Source organism: Sciurus vulgaris (assembly GCF_902686455.1).
Source record: "Sciurus vulgaris genome assembly, chromosome: 5".
Lineage (NCBI taxonomy): Eukaryota > Metazoa > Chordata > Mammalia > Rodentia > Sciuridae > Sciurus > Sciurus vulgaris.
This window is the reverse complement of record NC_136465.1, coordinates 83772033-83794942: the sequence shown is the minus strand read 5'-3', so window position 1 is coordinate 83794942 and position 22910 is coordinate 83772033. Positions and strand designations below refer to the sequence as shown.

General features: G+C 39.1%; 1 protein-coding gene across 4 annotated transcripts; it reads left to right on the top strand.

Annotated features, from left to right (window-relative positions):
• The first annotated feature begins 37 nt into the window (after window positions 1-37).
• ERP27 (endoplasmic reticulum protein 27) lies at window positions 38-22367 on the top strand. Of its 4 annotated transcripts, XM_079142781.1 has the most exons (7): window positions 38-1037; window positions 1367-1467; window positions 3255-3392; window positions 14670-14786; window positions 18296-18421; window positions 19928-20125; window positions 20526-22367. In XM_079142781.1, the coding sequence occupies exons 1-7, from the start codon at window positions 944-946 to the stop codon at window positions 20571-20573; spliced, it is 822 nt and encodes a 273-aa protein (XP_078998907.1). In that variant the 5' UTR covers window positions 38-943; the 3' UTR covers window positions 20574-22367. The 4 variants fall into 4 exon arrangements, with proteins under 4 accessions (XP_078998907.1, XP_078998906.1, XP_078998908.1 ...); XM_079142780.1 differs by lacking the exon at window positions 20526-22367 and having other exon boundaries at window positions 19928-20441; XM_079142782.1 differs by lacking the exons at window positions 18296-18421; window positions 20526-22367 and having other exon boundaries at window positions 19928-20441.
• Window positions 22368-22910: the final 543 nt, after the last annotated feature.

Genomic DNA, 22910 nt, shown 5'->3' with positions numbered 1-22910 from the left:
AGCCTTGGGAAAGGATTATTATAGGACATTGGGTGATGAGTGTTCAGAGTACAGATGATGAAAAATGTGAATTTAATTTCTTTCATAATATTTACTTATGGGTGTTTCTCCTAAGCTTGAGACCTATATATCCCGTGGCCTGTGGAAATTTCACCTTGGATTTCCCATAGGCACTTGTGGGCCAAACCAAACAGTGTCTTTCTCCTGCTTAAGGCATTTCAATAGTTTCCCATCACCTACAAAATGAAGCCAATGCTCCTGGGCTTTGCTTATTATGGAAAGGCCTATTGCAAGCAGGTCCCAGCATACCTTTCTGCCCATATTTATTTTTCCCTTCTTTCCACAATTCTCAATGACTAATCATTCTCTCATGCATTATATTTACATCTCTGTGCTTTCGCTCCTCACATGAAACTGCCTTTCCATATTGTGTTGCCGGGTAAATCTTATTTCCCCAACATACTTTATGGATTTTTTTGTTTTGTTTTGTTTTTTTGCGGTGCTGGGGATTGAACCCAGGGCCTTGTGCTTGCGAGACAAGCACTCTACCAACTGAGTTATATCCCCAACCCGGATTTTTCTATTTTTTAAATCACTTTCTATTTTATATTTAAATGATCAGTTTACTTGTCCACCTCTCCCATGAACAACCTAAGCTGGGAGAGCCTGAATCAGTTCATAGCTATCTTTGTATTCCTAGTGCTTAGGTCAATATCTGGAAAAGAGTACTTAACTTTTTTATTCAAACGAAACTACCTGACTCTCCTCTGATTGGTTATGTTCTGAGGCCCTGTCACTAAACTTGGTCATTTATCTCAGAAGTTGAAGGTTCTCCTAGAGCCAGCTGCAAAGTTCCCAGTGCATAGCCAGTTAACCACAGAGTGAGCTGCTCTGAACTGGCATCCCCAAACACAAAGTCCAGGGTTGAAGTAGAAGAAGAACAATGGAAGGTGCATGCTACAGGTGGCTGTTACTCTTATTTCTCCTCACACGTGGGCTGGCCCCAGAAGTTGCTGGAGAAGTTGAAGAGTCCTCAGGTAAAAATGAAAAGCACTTGCATGTCCATAGGGAAAAATTTTAGAAGGGAGGAGAGTATGGTAGTACTCTGGGTACTTTCCTTCTAAACCTGGAAAATTATCCAAAAATATGTTGGAGAAAGTTGTGTTGCCTTGCAAAGACAAGCCTAACAGAATCCTTCAGAGAGTGGCCATAAGGTAAGGTCACTTCCATATGTTAGATTTTTTTAAAAGTCTTGAAATGATAACAGCATTCCTAGAAATTATGATCTTCTTGGCCTTATATGAGATGTACTTATAGAGCTTCTTCTTTCCCTCAGAATCCAGACATCTTTTGCTTCTCTCTGTAGATGGTCCTGATGCTTCCCAGGGACCTGTGTGGCTCACAGATGTCCCAGCTGCTGTGGAATTCATCTCTGCTGCTGAGGTGGCCATCATAGGCTTCTTCCAGGTTTGTCCACATAACCTACTTTCTGTATTCCCAAGAACCAGGCAAGATCTTCCTCCAGGGAGCCATGATGGTGGCCTCTTGGCCAGATGGCAATACCTTAAAAGTAGTGGGGTTCAGAGTCCGCTTCCAGCTTATCACTTCAGACTTTTAAATTTTACAGCATTCCCAGTCTCCACATTAGGCCTTTCTCATACTTGCTTCAGGAGTTCTGAGTCTATTGATTGGATCTCCTTATCCCCAGATGCTTGAAACTAAGTCAGTATCTGCAGGAATAAAACCAGCAGCAAACCCTACTGTTGTCCTTAATGTCCTTGTCTGTACTCTTATAGCAGCATATAAATAGGCAGGAGTCAGCATAAACCTTATATAATCCAGGCAACAGGCAACACTTTCTATATGGTATGCCAAAGTTCCCAAGCCTTAGCTACCTTTATGTAAAATCTTTCCCTAAATAAGTAGACCCTCATCCTTCCTTCTCTCTACCTTCTCTAAAATATTGGAAAATGATGACTTTCATATATTGAAGGTATTAACCTCCATCTTTCAGATTGGCTGTCTGGCCAACAAAGGCAACCATAAATGAGAGGGCATCTTTCCAGCATTCTCCATCTCTGATGGTTGGAATCTGGCAATTCTCACAGTTGATCCCACTTTACTCTCTCACTGCAGACTTTCTTGCTTATTTCCACTCATTGATCCCAACTCACGATTATCCTGTCAGTTGTGTACACAGCTGGAAATATCTGTGAGGAGATGCAATGTGGGAGGAAGACAAGGAGCACAGTTTCCAGTAATGAGAGATCTGAGACAAAAACAGCCAACCTCCGAAAGACAGGGAAGGGCAGGCGTGAACTGGAAGAGTGTGCAATAACTTCAATAGCCACTAGAGAGCGTCAATGGATCCTTGAGCAATTCTATCTGAAAGAGCAAATCACAAAAGAAGAAGAAACCTCGATAAACAAATGTTCATGACCTCTATTCAACTGTACTTGGCCTTTCAGAAAAACGAGCTACCAACTCCCTCTACTTGACCCCCCAGATGCTGAGTTAGCGATCCTCTCTCCTTGCATATCTGCATCTGCCTAGGGAGATGCAGGGTAGAATACATTCATACCTGTTCATCACCTGGAGCTACTATGAGCAAACATTTTGTGGCAGCAGGGAAATGATGCCCATTTCATCATTTAGAAGTGGCTTCCCTGCTTCCTGACCCTAGTCCTGTGTTGCAGAGCTGGACATGTGAACAGTGTCTTCATGTACAAAGCTCAGGAAAGAGATTTGAAAAGAGGGAACTGTTGTTCCATATCCTGCACAAACCATTCTTAATAAAATTTCTAAGCTTCCATTTTAATTTATTTTACTTGCGTTCTGTTTTGGCCCCTTTGTTAGCACCTATTTCTTATTTTTGTACTTCCTCTTTCCTCCACAAACTGTACCCCAAACATTTGTCTCCTCGAGTATATCACTGACAGTACAGCCCAGCTCCATAGGCCTCTGATTTTGAAGTCTCTCAGCTACTAATAAACTTCAACTCTATGATAAGGCCAAACCAAAATCCCAGGCTTAGCCACAATTTTAGTAATAACCTACTACTTCACATATCCTGGAAAATTAAAAAATGCCACTGCAAATTTAACCTACATTCTTAAGGATGCTTTTTTTTCACTAGACACTAAATCAAATCTATAATTTCTGGTTTGAGTGAGTATATTATTTCTCTTCTCTATTCTATATCTCTCTCCTTCCAAAATAATCTCCTATGGGTTTTTTTTCCCTCTTGTTTTTAGGATTTAGAAATACCAGTAGTGTCCGTATTCCATAGCATGGTGCAAAAATTCCAAGATGTGTCATTTGGAATCAGTAATGATTCTGAGGTCCTGGCCCACTACAACATCACCAAGAACTCCATCTCCCTCTTTCGTCTGGTAAGTTGGGTGGACAGCTTAGCCTCCTCCCAGTTTTTGTTCTGGTTGTGGGCTCATAAACTTGTGAGACTGGAAAGAACTCTATGTCTTTAACACTAATGCTGGTGCCCAATTCAGGGACATTGTTGACAAGGATGGTGACTCAACGGAGGGTTGCCAAACAGGTGCTGTGATGAAGTGGAAAGAGGACTCAATTGGGAGTCAGAAAACAGAACTCTGTAGAGCTGCTTGGTGGCTCACCAAATGCTGGGCAGCTCACTTAGCACTTTTTGGCCTCAATTCATTTCATCTATAAATTAAAAAGAGAAAGATCTCTGCCTTCATAGATCTTAAAGTATAGTAGAGATTGTAAGCAATACTCAAGTATCTACAATGCAAACAGCGTCACTATAAAGCATTACAAGATTCAAAGGACAAGAACTGGGAATGCTGGGGGGAAAATGAATAAAAGCACTGTACTAGGAAGTAAAGGAGAGATAAAAACACATGACCAAGGGGGAAATAATTGAATTCAATTAGGAATCAATGATCAAGCCAATTTGAATCCCAGGGTACAAGTTAGGGGGAAAGAATACCAAACAAGGAAGATTGATTAGACCCATATTGTGGAGAAATTAGAACACCATTTAATTTCATTGGCACCATAAGGCCCCAAAACCTTTAGGTCATAGAAGTAAAATGAATAGAAATGTGTTTTAGCAAGACTGTTTTGGAAACCATGGGTGGGATGGATTAGTAGACATAAAAAGATATGAAAAGAGAGAGCTTTTGGTAGGTGGACCAACTAGACCATGTAAGTTATATTAAGGATCTGTAGATAGGTAGAAATTAAAGAAAAGCAGATTTATGATTAGAAATTAGATTAAGTAAATGATCAGCAAATAACAGGCATCAAAATTTTGGAAAGGGGGTCAAATGTAAAGCAAGGTTGTCCAGGAATAGTGAGAATATGTGCAGAAATAGGAATTATTACTGCAGTATTTGGTTGTTGAGTTTTAATACGTGGTGGAATATCAAAGTAAAGATGCCAAGAGTGTTGTGAAAATGAGAACAAGAACCAGAGATAGAGCTCTCAAGATTTCTGGACCAAATGCCCTTCTCTCCCTGAAGCTGCCATCCTTCCTTTCTCGTTCAAACTTCCTTTAAGTGTGTGTTAGACTCCGTGTCTTGGACTTCCTTTTGCTGGACACTGCTGTGTAGTTTATGCCCTATGGCTCCATGAAAGCTACATTCAGCCAGGTCAGCACAGCCTGTACATGGCCAAGCAAGGAACACTTTTTACTCAACATTTCTGCCATATTAGATAGCGTTGGTTGATATTGTCTTCAGTGTCCTGTCTTGAGTTCTAGGAAGCCACTCTTCTTTCTCATTCTTCCTGAGCCCTCTCTTCCTCTACCTACACTACTTCCTGACCCAATGCTCTTCTCAGTCTAGGGTATGGAATCCATGCTCAGTAAGGCAGAGACTGTCCTGCTCATTTTCAAACGCACAGAGCCTAGAATCGTGTCTGCCATGCGGCAGCATTGGTAGCACGTGCTCATGAGGTACTTGTTGAGAACAAGTGTGTGAATGAATCAATTAATGAATGACTATGTTCTCCTTAAGCAATCTAATTCTCTCCCATATTTGACCATTATGTTTGCTGAGGATTTGGGAGGATTTACTATCCTAAGCACTATACTCTTGACATGCTCAAAATTGCTAAATCATTTCCCTCCATCTCATACACTATTTTATTGAGTGATTACGTTCATTAGTCTCTCTCTTTTGCCATTTGCACCTCCTATCTTGAATCTATATTTCTCCACTCTTCCTACATCATTCCCATTTAGGCTCCAAGCATCCTTTCCATTGTAATTCCAATTGTTTCTTAACTGATCTCCTTTTACTACTTCATATCCATTTTCTAAACTGGTATCACAATGACATATTTAAGATGGAAATTTGTTCCAGGCATTCCTCTCTTAAAATTTCTTTAACATTTCCCACTTTTTGCAAGATATTCAGGGTTACCTGTAGTTTCATTTGACCTGGTCACCACCTGCTTCTCTAGTCCCTTTCCTAGCAGATTTCCATGCTGTCATTTATTTGCTCAGTCCCCAACAATACACATGATGATCATTCAGTCCCCTCTGCCCAGATGCCTCTAACCCAAGGACTCCCTTTCCCCTGGCCTCACCCAATTGACTCTTCCTCATACTCCAGATGAGTCAGTTCAGGCATCTTGTCCTTCAGAGAACCTCTCTAGAATCCCCAAATCAGCCTAACCATTTCTCTGTACATCTGTATCTCTATTTTCATTTACCACTCCATGCCTCATCTATTACTCCATTAGACCATGAGCTATACAAGGTCAGAACCCACAGCTTATTCATCTCTGTGTCCACATCCACAGGTCCATAACACCTAAAAGGTACCCAGGAAGTGTTTGAGAAACGAAACTCACCTCCCAAAGTATGTCTGAGGCTATGAGAGCACCTTTGAGCCACACTTTCCCCCCTGCATGATAGTTGCTGGTCTACATTTTTTTTTTTATATGTAAGAAATGTTTTATTTTTAAATCATATCTTGAAAGACAGATTTCATATTCCTGTGCATTAATTTTAGTGTTTGATCAGTGTTTATATACATACTTGTTAGCTGTGTAGGAAATTCACTACAATGTTTCCTTGCAACTGTTTATGGTAGCACATAAAGTTCTAGTTAAGAAAAATATTATGCTCCAATTAATATTTATTGAATCAAAGAGTGAATAAGTATCCATTTTCAGAAAAACATCAGACCGCTCTGTGGCCTGAGGAGTAGATGTATTGACCTTCATTGGTGGATTAAATAACGAGAGTCTAAGACACCCTGAACTTTCTGAATTTGCCCCTGATTCACAATCCATTGCATACAATGTATTTAATCCTAATATTCTGGATGAATCCTATTGTTGCCCTTCTTTATATACTGATAGGTACCACTGTACAAGCCTGTTTGCCTCCTCCACTTCTCTCTTTCATTTATCTAAAAATATTATTAAACATCTTTTATCATTGTGCCACGTACTGTGGGAGTATAACAATGTACAAGATGTTTTTTCCTTCCAAGGAGTTGGTAGACTGCTAGCCAAGATATAAGACATGCACAGGAACAACTAACTGCACTCCTTTATGTACCTATTTTCTGATAAACTAATTGAGTAAGAGAAGCCCCTAGGATTAGTATCCCTATGGAACAAAAGATGAAAACTACTTTTAGTACAAATATACTTATTTAGCACAAATAGACTGCAGGGCAGTTTTCCAGTAGTCATACTTTTGGTATTGAATCATTATTTTACTTGCATAAATTTTAATTTTTGAAATGCTGTATCTTATGATGGAGGTGATACCAACACAAACATTTTTTAACCTAAAATGGCTATTATATGTATTATATTACAAGTAATAATTTGTTGAAGAATAACTCTTTGTCAGTATATTAAGTTCCCACATAATACTAAAATGAACTGGGGTGAGATTTCTTATTATGGCCACCCATAAATATGTCTTTCAGTGAGAGAAGTCTTTTAAATTGAATTCACATTCTGCTTTTTATTCACAATACTTTTCAGAAGTAAGTCAGTTCTCTCTTGGAGCAGGTATGAAAATTTATGATGTAGACAAACCAGTTATCTTTTCCTAACCCCCCCCCCAATTTCTTTTCCTATATTCCTCATCTCAGTAAGGACACTGTCACTGACCATAGAAAATCCCCCATAGAAATCACAGTTCTTCAACTCCTGTGTCTAGTGGTTAAGTCCTTCCAAATATTCTTTGCAAGAACTTCACAAATCCAGTCTTTGTCTCCCTTTTCACTATCGTGGTTTATTTCTCCTGCAGACAGTTGCAGGACCCACTTCACAGACTTTCTCTGCACTGAGACTGGCTCCAGTCCTTTCTGCTTTCCCTTATGTTAGTTATAGAGGTCATCCTAACATGAAAATCTTATGCCTTTCCCCTCTCAAAAATTTTTTTAATCTCTTCTTCAGAATAGATTGAAGTGACCTAGTACAGCTATTAGTGCCATTTGGGATCTTGTCCCTGTCTATTCTTTCAGCCTCATCCCTTGATTCTGTTCCAGTGGTACCTGTACTCTAGGCATGGGTACTCAAAATGTCCATTGTCTTTCAAAACTTCCAGCCTAAACTCTGAGCAGCTGGTTGGGCAGTGGTAACATTTACTCAAAGGGCGTAGAAAGATGTAGAAGAAAAGTAGGGCTGGGGGCAGCCTCATGGGATTATTTCATTAATTAACTTTTAAAACACATATTTGTGTGTGCACATGTGTATAATATGTATAATACCTGTATATAATATGGACATGAACAATACATGTATATTCATCCTTTAGAAATTGTGTTTGGTTGCATATAATAGAAACATAAACATAGTAGCTTAAGCAAATCAGGGTTTCTTATTCCCAAATATCAAGTCCAAAGGTAGGCTGTCCAGGGCTGGTGGGTTGGCTTCATGATATCATCAGTGTCACAGGTTGCTTCTCTCTTCCCACTGTGCTCTTCTTCATGTGAACATTTTTGTAGACATGGCTTTTGCTTCATAACTGCAACATGTGTAATCCACCTCCTTGTCTGCATACCAGATAGGAAACACTAAGGTACGAACTGTAGTTGCCTTGAATATTCCAGTGTGAGGGTTAACTATTACTTTTGTTTCCCTTGAGTTCTGGACAATCAGTAGGTAGTGGTTCCGATGGGGAGATCCTTATGCAGCTGTTCTGTGTTGCTCCTTGAAGAGAGCTGAATGCTTTTGTGGCCAGACATTGAAAAGTCACAAGGTGGATTCCCAGTTATCAAAACCAAGAGTGGTGACTCAAATTTCATTCAAATAAGCAGGATGCAGGGGAATCACCTGACATCTGTAGAACCTCCAACCACTTTGGCTTCTTACAGTATTTGACTGAACTGATATAGGGACAGAATCTTGACGTCTCCGGGGATGAGAAACTGAAGGTGGTATCTGACTTTCAAGGAAATTCGTCCCTGTGTTCACTGTTTCCATTAAAGCAGCCTCCTCTGGGTTCACAGCTTCCCAGGCCCACTCTGCTACACTTCAAGTTGAATTTTCATTTAAGTTTCTCTTCATTTTCTTCTATATCAGTCTATTAATTTTTGTTTTGCCTTCTAAATTCACAAAATGAAGTTCCTAGGCCAAACCTTCAATCCTCGAGCTTCCTCGCCTTGGTCAACGGTCCTGCAGAGACCGGAGTCAGCGACTGCCGACCTTCATGCCTCCTGGTCTACATTTTTACAACTGAGAAATAGGACTAAATCCAGTCTTGTATGAAAAGCATTGTTAAGGCAGACATGGAAGGTGAGGTGGATTCCTTTCCCATGGCTGTTGAACCATAGAGAGTCATCCTTCAATGCAGAAGACTTAATCGGCTACAGCTCTACAGGTTCTCCTTCCCCAGTTTTTTTGTTTGACAATCTCATGAAGGCCTGAATAAGGGCCTTCATCAGATAAACCCTTGGGGAAGAAAAACATGGGTGTTGCTTCCAGCTGCTCAGGCTCCACGATCTTTAATAGAAACATCAGCTCGGCTTACAATTTAGTCTGTACAAAGCCCCCTGATGACTTCTCAGAGCTTTTCACACCTCCCTGCTATATGTTTTTTGTTTACCACTAGTGATGGACCTACTCCAAATGAACTCCTGGGACCTCTGTGGACCCAATTATGTATGTACCATACCAAAAAACCAGCACAGTAGTTCCTGAGCTCTTCACCAGCAGGGCTGGGAGAGGCTAACTTATGTGATGCAGCTTTTAGATAAACACTTTTTTCTCAGTTTATTCTTTCAAACGTTTAGTACACATTTTTAAAGGATTATTGTTCAGGAGTTTAGAATAACTTTTTTTGAAGGGGTGCTGGGGGCAATAACCAAGATTTGGGAAACATGAACCTATGTCAAACTTTCTGGTACTTTCTTTCATCTTAGATCCAGTTTGTTGTGTTTTGGTGATTTGCTAGTTTGTGTGTGTGTGTGTGTGTGTGTGTGTGTGTGTAGTCTATGACTGATTCTATTACAGTTCTCACAAGAATTTAATGAAACAGTTGTTATCCCTACATTTTCAATAAGAAAAATAAAGTTGTGAGGTCAATTCAGTTGTCCAAAGTTTCAAAACTATAAAGTAACAACTGTCTGATTCCAAAACCAGCACTGTTGATCTCAAATCATATCATTTCTACTATGCTATCAAGGTTTTCTAAAGCACTTAACTCTACAAGAAGTGCATTTTCACACTAGATTCTGTGTACTATAACATCCCTCATTCTAACGCCTACCTTTCTTTTTAACCACTTTGTCCTAAATCATTCTCCTATCCCTATGTCACTAATTAATCAAAACCCAGGATTATGCCAGGTGTGGTGGCTCACTCCTGTAATCCCAGCAGGTTCAGGAGGCTAAGGCAGGAGGATCTCAAGTTCAAAGCCAGCCTCAGCAATGGAAAGGCACTAAACAATTTAGTGAGATCCTGTCTCTAAATAAAATACAAAATGGGGCTGGGGATGTAGCTCAGTGGTTGAATGCCCCTGATTTCAATCCCCAGTAGCCCCCAAAAAACAGAATTACATCTCAAGATTTAATCTAGATATTATATATTTTGATAAAGAAATGTCAGAATTTAGACTTACAGGACTTGCCATTATAAGAACATATTTAAAGATAAGTTGAAATAATGATTAAGTGAAAAACTAATGATATTACTGGATGATTAAGATATTAGAAAAATAAAAGGCCAGAATAAGCTGTATTTATGGAACATATCATTCTCCAACAAAAGGCTGACTTATGTGAATGTTTTCAGGAAGGGTTTTAGTAAAACTCAGGGAACAATACTGAGTCGTATCGCACGTACGACAGGGCTATTGGGAACCACAGCCTGCCTTTTGTGAATGTGACAACAGAGAGGCTTCTATATTCTCCCAAAGGACTCTTACTGCTGCCTGAATAGGGATGAAATCCCTGGGGTGATGAATCCTGAATGTGTCCTAAAATGGAACCTCAGATATCATTCTAATGCTTCCCATGCTTTGGGTTTTCTCAGTCAGTTCTATTTTTAAAAATAAAATTAGCCTAACCTTGACCCAATAAGATAGTAAAAGAAGCATAGCAAGTCATTCTCTCCTTCTGCAGTTATTTATTGGGTGCCTATTATAAGAAATGCATTTACCAGAAAAAGAGAATCAGTGCATAAAAATAAACTGATAGGAAATGAGTGACGCAATATAAGTCAAGTTTATTAAAACATTTTTTTGTTGAGTATGTATTTACCAAGTAGGTGGTAAGATGAGCAGCTTAGGAAAACAAACCCAGGGGCATGAGGGCAATTGTTTAACAAACGATTTTTCACTGCCACCCAAGGGATTAAATACTTGGTATTTAACTTAGTGTAAACTAAAATGATTTTTAATACATTTTCGGAAAAGCTGGGTTGTCAGAGAAATCCATTGGAGTTCAAATGAATATTGCTGAAATAATAAAGAACAGAGAAGGAGCAATGGAATTTCTCAGGATGATATAGTATATAAAACAAAGCAACACAATCTCCTTCAGGTAACTCATGGGGAAGCTTAGGTGGAAACCTTCCCATTTTACTGCTCTGCTTTTATTCTGGTGTCTCTTTCCTTGGGGAGAAAAATAATAGGATATCTTAAGTAAAATTCTTTCCAAACACATGAGAAGTATATTTTTAAAAATGTTCTTGGTTCCAGGGTAGGATTTTCTTTCCAGTGCATTATGCAAATAATTCCCTTCACAGAAGGCAGATTTCCTGCTCAAATGTTGTTTCCAGTAACCCTACACATGAATGTTCCAGAGTTTATTAGTTTAAGAAATAATGCAGTAATTGGGCATGTTTTGTTAAAAGAGGCACAACAAAACCAAGAGACTGCAGGAGGGGGCTTTTAGTAAATCTCCTTCTCTGCTTAAGAAATGTTATCACCAGTTCACCTCCTCTGCCTCCCAGTACTGCATTCCTTAGGTCCAGAAACACCTGGAGTGACCACGGCTTCCTGTTCTCCCTGTTCTGGGAAATGTGAAGTACTGCCTGGAAAAGCGAGTGGGAGGGAGGGAATTCCTGGCCCACCCCACAGCTAGGTCAGCTGAGGCGCAGGCCCGGGGCCTAAGAGTTGCTAGAAAAATAATCAGGAAGCATTTAGACATATTTGATATAAAAGGAGCTCTGATTGTTTTGTAATAACGATGATTTTGGTGGTTACAATAGCAAAGTCTTAAGTATGAGGGAGACAGTCCAGCTGGCCTGGTCTCCAGCAGTCTAAAGATCCAGAAGAGCCTCAAATATTAGTGTTTTCTGTGTGTTCATTTATTTCTGCACTCATTCTTACTAATTCAGGTTAGAGATGGGGGTAGAAAGTTGGGCAAGGTCTCCACCTAAGAATTTTTCTTTTGCTTTTTTCTTTATTTTCTAAGTTATCCACTTAGAACTTTATGAATTTTAAAACAATTAGGTATACAAAGAGACTTCACATTTTAAAATAGCCTGTTGTTTGGATGACTTTTTTCAAAAATCTTTTTTAGAAATAAAAACATTCTCTGCACTTCAGCATGCAATTACTTCATGATCTTATATTGTGCAAGAGTCCTAAAACGAAGAGCATGTGAATGGTCATCTAAGTGAATGGCAGCAATCTATGCCTGCATGCCTAATATATAGCAGATACTCAACAAATAATTCCAGAACAAATGGATTATAAGAGAATGACTAGATTATATCCAGGATTAATAAAATTAGCCCTAAGGGTAATTTTAACCTAAGCATTGAACTTCTCAAAAGTTTATATTGCCTTTAATTAACCCAATGGAAGATCACCTTAAAAGAAGTAAAAATTGGAAAATAAGGGTCATCACCAGTGTGACAATAAGGATTAATCTTGGATTCTAACTATTTAGGGACTTAAATTTCCCTTTCCCTGAATTCTAGCCTACATAAACTAAAAGGAGATTTGCCTCTGATTTTGCTGGGTAGACTAAGGAAAAGTATCTTGGGGATAAAAGGGTTATTTTCATTGAAGGCAAGATCTGATTGGGTACAGCCCATACAAGATAACAAATGAAGGGGATAAGGGTAAAGAGGTGCCCAGGGATCTTAAAAGCAACCCAAACTATTTTAGGAAATGCGCAAAATTGTTCAGGGGCTGACATTGATGATTGTATCTATAGGCATAGTTGCTATGGATAACGGAAGCATTATCTTAGGTTGTTTGGGATTAAGTAGATTGAGGGAAGATAATGGAAACTTTGGAAATGACTAGAAGTAGGAAGCTCTATCTTTTAATATATCTGTGTTGGTCAGTTTTCTGTAACAAAATGCAACAAAATGCCTAAGATAACCAACTTAATAAGGGTAAAGGTTTATTTTGGCTCATGATTTCAGATGTTTTGGTCCATGATGTTTTTGGACCTGTGGCAAGGCAGCACATCATGGCAGAGATCTTCACTTTATGGTGGCTGAGAAGCAGAGAGAAACAAAAAGGGGTCATGGTCCAATATTCTATTTAAGGCCATGCCCCCAGTAACCTAGCTTCCTTCTACCAGGCCACAGCTTCTAAAGGTTCAACCACCTCCCAATAGCGCCACCACAATAGCACCGCAGGCTGGCAATCAAGCCTTCAATACATAGGCCTTTGAGGGACATTTTGGATCCAAACTATGGCACTGAGCATGGTGGAGGGTCATTCTAAAATACAAATCTGAGAAGATGGACCAGGTAGCTAGATGATTTCTTACAACTAGGTTATAGTAAAAGAAGGGAAAATGTCTATACCAAGGACTAAAAGATGGAAACTAAGAACATTGGGTAGAGCTTTTCATCTTGGAGGATTTGTCTAGTTCTAGGGGAAAAAAACACTCTAAAGGATGTGATGTTTATTAGCATTTTTGAGAGATTCTCAAAGAGACAGCAAAGCAAACGTTGGTGTATAGGCTCCACAGGGAAGTGAATCTAGTAAAACCACTTCTGTGTCTCCTATGGATCCCAAAAAGCTGTTCCTAATGCAAAGATAAATTATAAGCACATCAAACCTCACATGGGCTGCAGTACAGAGCACAGATGCAAATCATCTCTATACCTGAAATTGGATTAGGGCAATCACATGCAAATACACACACACACACACACACACACACACACACACACACACACACTTACATATGTACAACTATAAGCACATGTAATGTGTATGATCCACCCTTAGCTGTGCCCTAATATCCAAAACTCAAAAGAAGAGAAAATCTTAAATCAGAGAAAAGAGACATATTACCCTCAAAGTAATCTCACGGAGACAGCAATAAAAGTCACAGCTGATTTCTCACTTGAAATAGTACAACACAAAATACTAAGCATTACATCTTTCAAACACTAAGGAAAATAACTGTCAACTTAGAATTCTACCACCAGCAAAAACAGACTTCAAAAATAAAGTTGAAATAAATAACATATTAAATAGTCAAACTGAGAGAATTTGTCACCCAAGCATTAATTGATACTAAAGAAAATACTAAAAGGTGTTCTCTAGACAGGGGGCGGAAAATGCCATGTAAAACTCAAAAACACAGGAATGACTGAAGAGACACTAAAATGTAAGTATGTGCATAAATTTAAGTGTATGTTAACTACATAGCAATAATAATGATGTCTTGTGAGATTTAGAATTAAAACACATCACAATCATCTATAAGTCTGAGTGTGGGGTCAGGGAAGGGAATCAGAGAAAGAAACTGTATGAGAATGTCGTAAAATCCAAGATGAGGGTGGAACTGCCAATTAATAGTAGGTTCTAATAAGTAAAAAACACACGTTATATAATGTATGCCAGTGATCCCTAGGGAAATAACTAAAGCTTGTGTGGCTTCTAAGCAAAAAAAAAAAAAAAAAAAAAAAAAAAAAAAAAAAAAAAAGAAAAAGAAAAAAAGGTGGGGTGGGTTAATTAAAGTATTCAGTCAATTCAAAATTGAGCCAGAATGAAGAAAAATGGAATTGAAACAGGCAGAACCAGTGGAAAATGAATAATTAAAAGTATCAGTAATTGCATTACATAAAAATAATCTTTAAAAGACATACCTGTCCCTTGAGAGCAGAGAACACTCCTGGCTCAATTTTCTGTCTTTGAGCTTTACTTGAGCCTTGTCACATAGTGGTCTAAGAATATTTATCAATTATTGAAAAGAAGATAAAATGGTGGCAATTTGATCCTTTTTTGTGTTACCCAGGTGGATAATGAACAACTGAAATTAGAGGGTGAAGATATTGAAAACATGGAAGCCACCCAATTAATCCGATTCATTGAGACCAACAGCCTTCGCCTGGTGACAGAGTACAACCCTATGGTAAGCAATATCCCTGCTGCCAGCCCCTGAAACCCTCCTCTTGTCAGGGAGGGCACTTGTCTTCATTGCAGAGACCCTTTCCTCCAAGAGTTCTGCTCTTTTGACCAGTAATGTAAAGTAAACATCCTTAACTGAAAATCTAGCATGTTGCTTATATTAATATTCATACTGTAACCTTTCAAGACTGATGGATTTTTTCCTATTTAACAAAGAGAAACAGAGACGGAAAAGTTAAATGCCCCATCACACAACAAATAAGAAAGAAAGCCAAAATGCAAAGTGAAGGTGACTGATTCAAACCTTCTGAGTTTTGCTGTGCCCTGAGCAACACTGTAGATCACATTTCTTGAGTTAGATTCCCATCCATACGGAAGGTTCATTTTGTTCTCTAAAACTCTGGTGACCCATACTTTTATAAAATACAATAAAAGCATATTATTAGGTAAATGATTTTTTTCAAATAAAGCCAACTAGTTGGGCATGGTGTTGCCTACCTGTAATTCCACCTGTTCAGTAGGCTGAGGCAGGAAGGATCTCAATTTTGAGACCAGTCTGGGCAACTTAGCCAGACCAAGTCTCAAAACAGAAAAATAAAGAAAGCCCACTGATCACATATTTGCATGTCAGAGCAACATAAAATTTTCAAATATCTATTCCTATTTTCTGTGTGTACCTCCTTGTGGACCAGTAACATTTCCTGGTCTTGCACCTTGTACAAACCACCCTTAGGTTAATATGTGCTTAAATTCTCAGGGGCCTCAGTATCTAGGTTTATCTTCCTCTGGTGTCACATGATAGTTGCAAACTGAAGGAAAGTGTCAGTCTTCTCTCCTGATCATCTTCTAACCTTCTCACATTCTATGGCTTATAGAATTATCATACATGCCCTGCCTTTTTCTTTCTTGAACATAAATCATAGAGGGATTGAATATTTATTTTTAGTGATCAATATCAGCTCAGAAATGCTGGGCATCCTTTAAAAACAATACCTAATACACATATTATGTTTTTTCAGAACTTATAAAACCTTTTCATATTCATTTTCTCATGTAATCCTCACTTAATTCTCATTTAATCATTTAACTGATTGTTTGAAGTGAAAGGGAGGAAATTATTATGCCCATTTTATAGGAGAGAGCATTCAAAACCCAAGTGATGTTACCCAAAGTCACACAGTGAGTAAATTTTAAAAAGACGGTAATTTAAGAAGGAACATTTAGCTGGTGATGCATTGGCTCGTCTTGTCTATTTCCATATTACAATACAGGAAATGGAAGTTCAGAGAGGCTAAGTAACCTCCTAGAGTCATCAGGGTAGTAACTTGAGCTTCAAAGACAGCCTCTGCACTTACCCCTGTTTTTCATGATGGTTCTTTGTGACTGCATTCTGTGGTTTTTCTACAGCTCTGCACAGTAGAAAACACCCCTTTTCCTGTTGACTAAAATCACATCCACTTCTCACACCATCTTTAAAGGGTGGTGGCTCCATTTCCACTTTGGCCAAGATTCCAAATACACACACACACACACACACACACACACACACACACACACACACACACACAGTGTCAGCAGCAATAATCAAGAAGGCATTCTTTGCCTAGATCATGGTCATTCTGATTGTGTATCTATTGAGCTAACTGGGGTGCACAGGGACCCAGAAAAAAGTGATTTTACAGTTCCAGGTAAATGGCTCCAGCCTGCTGGAGTCCTGTCACAGCAGGGCAAGGATTGGCCTGCCTGAGCTCTCAGACCTGGTGGTCCAGTTCCTACCTTACCTAGCAATAATGTATCTTTTAAAAAGTTTCTCATTACTCTAGGCTAATCACATCAAGAAGAATTCAAGAAAGAATTTCTTTAGAGAAACAAGTTCAATTTTTATTGTGATTTTTAATTCTCATTTAAAAAAAATATTTTTCTCATTTGGAAAGGTGTCCATTCTACAACTATTTCTCTTCTGCTAATGATGCAGAAGTTTGCACCAGTAACCACGGGGCCGAAAATCACAGCCATGCACTTGGCCTGCCATGCACTTTTAATAACACATGGATGTCTTCAAGGCGAAAAGTCAGGCTTTTTCTATTAGAATTCAACTAATAACCTCTGCTCTCCAATCCCTTCTGCTGAGATGGGATACACTCAACTCTTTTTTCTTGATTCTTTCCAAGAATTTTCCTCCATCTCTGCTTTAGGAAGTTGGATGCACACGTATTTAAGTAAAAGAATCAAGTAAAACAAGAGTCAATTATTTATCATCTGTTCTCACAAATGCAAAATCTTGGATCTTGCCTTAAACTCCAAGGAGAAGTCTTCTTTGCTCACATATTCACCCTCTGAGGCCAACCTCTTACCATGTACATGCTGATTTTATAGCAGTGATTTCTGTATTTAGAAGGAGAGATAGAAAACAATGGGATTTGTTCAAAATGGACTTGCAGCACAATTTTGGGAAAGCAAAATTAATGGAGCCATTCTTTCTCTCCCCTTCTTATCCAGATAGTGGCTATCCCAGTCCCCTAAGTCACTGACAACTTCATGGGGAATTGCCAATCAGCAAAAAGTTCAATGCTCTGGTTCCCTGTAGAGTTCACCTTCCTATTGACACGAGGTGGACTGGACCTACCACACTTAGGGGTAAATTGATTTACATGGGGTTTTGCCATCAGTCAGATGACCCAGCCCATTCCATAATTAAGAGTTTGGACTATGGCACCAAACTGCCTGGTATGAATCCCAGGCCACAATTTATGTAACTTTGACAACCATTTAATCTATCTGTGCCTCAATTTCCCTGCTTGAAAAACTGGAATTTTAGGGATTCAATTAGTTATTATATGAAAAATAGCTGAAGATGGTTCCTTGTACATAATAAATACGCAATAAATATGCTCAAATAATTTGTAGTCAAGAGTCACATTTTAAGTGTCTTTTTTTGCAACATGAAAAGGAGTTGAAAAAAAGTGACTGACAGGTTTCATGGCATATTTATTGTCAATTTCATGTAACAGATTGCTCTAAAATTTAGTAACTTAAGACAGTAAATATGAATTATCTCATATTAATTATCTCATGGTCAACCACCTGGGAGTGCCTTGGCCAGGTGTTTTTGCTCTCACTCATGTGGCTGGCAAGGTGGTCCCCACTGTGACCATGTGATTCTGTCCGTAGGGCTGCTCCAGTGCCCCATGCAGGCTGGCTTTCCCCCAAGTGAGGGATATTGGGAAGAGCAAGGCAGAATCCATGATGACTTTTATGATCTCAAAGTCACATTCCATCATTTCTACAATATGCTCTTGGTTTCTCAGTCCAGTGTTGGAAGGAGGGATCTACACTGATGCATGAGAGGACCAGATGGGGAGATTTTTGAGAGCTATCTTGGAGGCCTATTATATTTGTGTTACATATTCACTGGATTATACTAAAGTCCTCTCTCTCTCTCTCTCTCTGTTCCTCCTTCCCAACCTCCCTTCCTCCTTCTTTTCTCTCTTTCTACTATAACCCACTTGCCAGACTGGGTTTGGTCTATTTAACACATTGATTGAGATTCATCTTCTCCTGGTGATAAACAAAGCGTCCCCAGAGTATGCAGAGAACATGCACAGATACCGGGAGGCTGCTAGGCTCTTCCAGAGAAAGGTAAGTTGGGAATGGGAGATGCCATTTGAATAAACACCACCAGGAGGAAGGTGGGGAAAGGAAGGAGAGATAAATAAAGCCAGTATGTTTCAGAGATTAAGAAAGAGTTGGGACATAAGAAATTATATTATTTGAATTTAAATAGGTCATGCTTTGTAATATTAAAGGCTTATATAATCATGTTTTCCCATGGTGGTTAAGGACTTTTTTTCCTGCATTGATAGGTGGGGAGAAAATAGAGACATCAAGATACAGAAAATAAAATTGCCTACTAATCACCATTTGTTTACCCTAACCATACTCTCATCAAGTTTGGGACAGACCTTAAGATTTATTTCTCAAACATACCTGTCAAGACCCTGGTGCCTACTCAGTGGCCATCAGAGATTTATTTCCTTCCCCTTTCCTCCTTCATGAAGTTCTGCTTGATATCTTCCAAACACTAAGATTTAGCTACTTCAAGACTGCTCAGCTGGAGACCTTTCTGGTTATCACAACCAACTGATAATAAAGTAAGCTGTCTTTCTGATGGCTGGTTCCTTAACACCGGAAGCATTCAGTGTGAGTGAACAGAGATGATCCCCTACCACATTACAAAGACTCCTACTTGGGATAGAAGGTTCGATCTTCGACCTAACAATATATGGTAGTCCCTTTACGGTAGTTTCACTATGGTCAATCATGATCAGAAAATCTTGAATGGGAATTTTCAGAAATAAGCAATAAGTTTTAAATAACTTTCATTATAGCATATTGTTATAGTTTTTCTATTTTATAATTAACTATTATATCATAAGTATATATGTACAGGAACAGATGTGGCATATCTGTATTTCAGTACTATCCATGGTTTCAGTCATTCACTGGGGGTCTTGGAATATGACTACCAAGTAGTTAATATTTATTAAGCACTTACTGTATGCCAGATGCTGTACTAAAAATATTAAATGCATCACCTTATTTAATCTCCACTGCCCAACAAAAGTCATTCTACAACATGAAAACTGAGTCTCAGAGAGGCTGAGTAATAAACCAAATTCCACACAGCTAAATACACCAGAGGTAAAATTTAAAACTTGTTCTCTGCTTTTAAGGAGAGGCTATACTTCCTCCTTTAGATAATCACTAAAATCTCTTCCAATTCTATGTGCTCAAAATTTTAAAAATCTGACCAAAGGAATAAAATACTAAAGCAACACAAAACAATTTTAAAAAATTATTTTAACTCCATTGAGATTTAACTTATGTGACACAGATCATAAATTTAATCAGTGTAAACTGCAATAATGACAAAGGATTTCTTGGGACTGTGGCTGTGGCTCAGTGGTAGAGCACTTGCCTAGCACTTGTGAGGCACTGAGTCTGATCTTCGGCACCACATTAAAAATATAAATTAAATGAAGGTATTGTCCATCCACAACTAAAAAAAAATTTTTTTAACTTCACAAAGAATCTCTTTATCCCCAGAACCTCAGATCTTTTTCTTTCAAACTTCTTCAACTGCAGATTCTCTTTATTCTGGTGGACAGTGGTATAAAGGAAAATGGAAAAGTGATATCATTTTTCAAACTAAAGGAATCTCAACTGCCAGCTTTGGCAATTTATCGAACTCTGGATGATCAGTGGGATACACTGCCTATAAGTGAAGTTACAGTAGAGCGCGTGCAAAACTTTTGTGATGGATTTCTAGAAGGGAAATTGTTGGTAAGTGCGAGGGTACAAGTAAAGCAATTTTCATTTTCTCTCTATGTCCCTTTTATAGCTTTTGAATAAGAATTCTTTGGGCTCTACTGGATCTGATTAAGAGCAAGTGAATATGAGGATGTGATGGTCAGAATCAGGATGCTCATGTGCATATAGTTATGGGAATAGAACTAGAAAATATTTTTGGAAAGGTATTGCATATTCAAAGGAGCTGAATTTGGAATTTTGCCATTTTGCCTAAGGTATCAATGGGAAATTAATCAAAATCCATAAAAGAGTTCATGAGATAAAAATTGAAAATGATTTAGCACTTCCCAAAGTAATCAAAATGACCTAGTTTTCTAAGCTTAAAGCAAAAATTAACTCCAAATCTAAATTTCAGTGTTATGATGTTTTTCAGAGAGAAAATCGTAAATCAGAAGAAATGACTTCTAAAGTGGAACTCTGACTCCTTCCTGGTACTTCTGCTTACTACCATATACTTATTTTATGCTGAATAAAAACAGGCCATTCAAACCTAAGAGACACCAAACCTGTTCAGCAGGCCTTCCAACCACAGACATATGGGTGGTGGGGTTGGGGAGGTGCACTCCATTTTGTTTCTTAAAATCTCATTGACTTTTCTTTTTCTTTCTTTTAAATTCCCTATATTCTCTGACTACCCACCTAATTTTCTATTGCGCATTCATACAGTGTAGATCCACCTATGATGCAAGGCTCTAGAAATTCTATGACACCTATATGAAGAAGAGTCATTCCCAGAGAGAGATCGTTCCAATGTATCATTAATACTGAATTTGCCTACTTCACATGATTCACACAACATCGCTTCTGCTCTTCGGAGGTTGTCTAAGGATTGAAAGTCTACCTTCCTTCATAAGCGCCTGCCTCTCTCTGACTCCCGGCCAAGAACAAAAGATGGTTTTAAGCACCCTTCAAAATTATGTTTTAGCCAGAAGTTAAATGATGTCCCCAAGTTTCTGAACTCAGCATAAACAGATGTGAAAACTATGCTTGTTTAGCATTCCCCAATTCCCCATGAAAATCAACAACTTGTATAATGAATAAAGGCAATAATGTTATAGGAAAAGATTGGCATCTCTTCGCAGGCCGAACCTTTTGTAAACACCCAGCTGCCCAGTAAGCAGTGTGTCCCTCACCCTTCAGTGCTCACGGTTTAGCAGCAGGCCATAAGCCACATGCGTGTTGTTGTTCAGTCTGTGTGTGGGATGGGTGGTGGGTAGAGACCATCGCGGTGAGAACTGGTACAAATGTGGCGAAGGAGCTAGGAAGTCAATTAGGCCAAGTGTTGGGGAACAGGGGAGAGAAGAGGGGGCACTTGGCGCTGGGCAGGCTGGAGCTCACTGCAGGTGAGGTGTGCAGTCCAGCTCCTGGGTCGGAGGGAGAGTTTGGCTGAGTGTCTCTGGCCCACAGGCTGTTACTGTCAACACACAGATGCTACATTGTTCCCAGGAGGCCCTTGGCTCTGCAGAAAAGCGCCTAAGTGCTGAAGAGCTGAAAAACCACAGATGTACACCTACAGACTGGTCCAAGTGAGGAACGGGGAGTGAAAGGCTGGGTTGTTCCTTTCTGCGGGGAAAACTCCACAGCCCCTGGGTGTGGACTCAGCAGCTGGCCGCAGCCGGTGAGTGCAGCAGAGGATGGCAAACCTCAGCAACACGAGAGCCAAGGGCTCTGAGGGGTCATTCGTCCATCCCAGGGTTGCATGAAATCGCCCCAACAGCCCTTTGCTGGAAGCTGAAAAACAGTGCTAGGATAGGCACATCCCAGAAGGCTGCCTTCGTCCTGTGAGCCAGAGTCCTGACATTTACAGTCAGAAATTCTTCCTGATACCCCAGCGAAGGTCCTTCACGGGACAAGCTGTTTCTTCTTACCATCTCCACGGAAATTCTTAATGGCTGCCAGTCCCATCCCCAAAGGCACCTTCATTAACTTGCTGGTTTCTCTTAAGCCTTCTTATCCAGTCTCCTTTTGTCTGTACTCACAATCCAATTCATTTTTTATCATTTTTTAACATTTCCAAGTTATTTGTTTCAATTATTTGTTTTTCTTTCCTTCTCCTTTCCCAACCTTCCCTCTTTTTTGCTTAAATTGCTCAGACCCCAAACTTCAGTAGGACCCATGAACTATGTTTTGCTTGATAGTCAGTTAAGTTTCAATTATTTTACTTGAAATGTCCCCATACCTGTAGTCAACCCTGGTCATATAGGTCGTAACATCTTTACCGTATGTTTTGCTACTTTATGACATTCAATGGCAATTTTATTATATATTCTTTTATTATGTATATGTATTTGCATGTTTAAAGAATTTAATTGAATTATCCCTTGTCAGCTTGTAGTTCTCCAAAACTGCCAATTATTTTCTCCTATCTTTATGGTCAATACAGTTCTTGGAAGATCTGGGGACTCACACCCAATGAATGGAACTTTTTTAAAAATAAGGGATTTCTAAAGGTTTTCGTCCATTCACTAAGGATCCGACCTAGATTATAAACTCCTGCAATCTCTAGCCCCCTCTCTGTCTTTGGGTAACTTCTAGAGACTCTACATTAATTGCCGCCAGGCTATACTGTTGTTGGAATTCTGGAAAAGCACATCTCAGGTGCTCTTCATTGTAGAATCACTCATTGACTCACTGGCAAGGCTGCTGATTCTTTGCTTTACAGTATGAAAGATGTAGTGATCTTCTGCAATAAAACTTGCAAAAAAGACTTTAGACGATTTGGAAGACTGTGATAGAAGAAAGGCATGCAAGTGGGGCA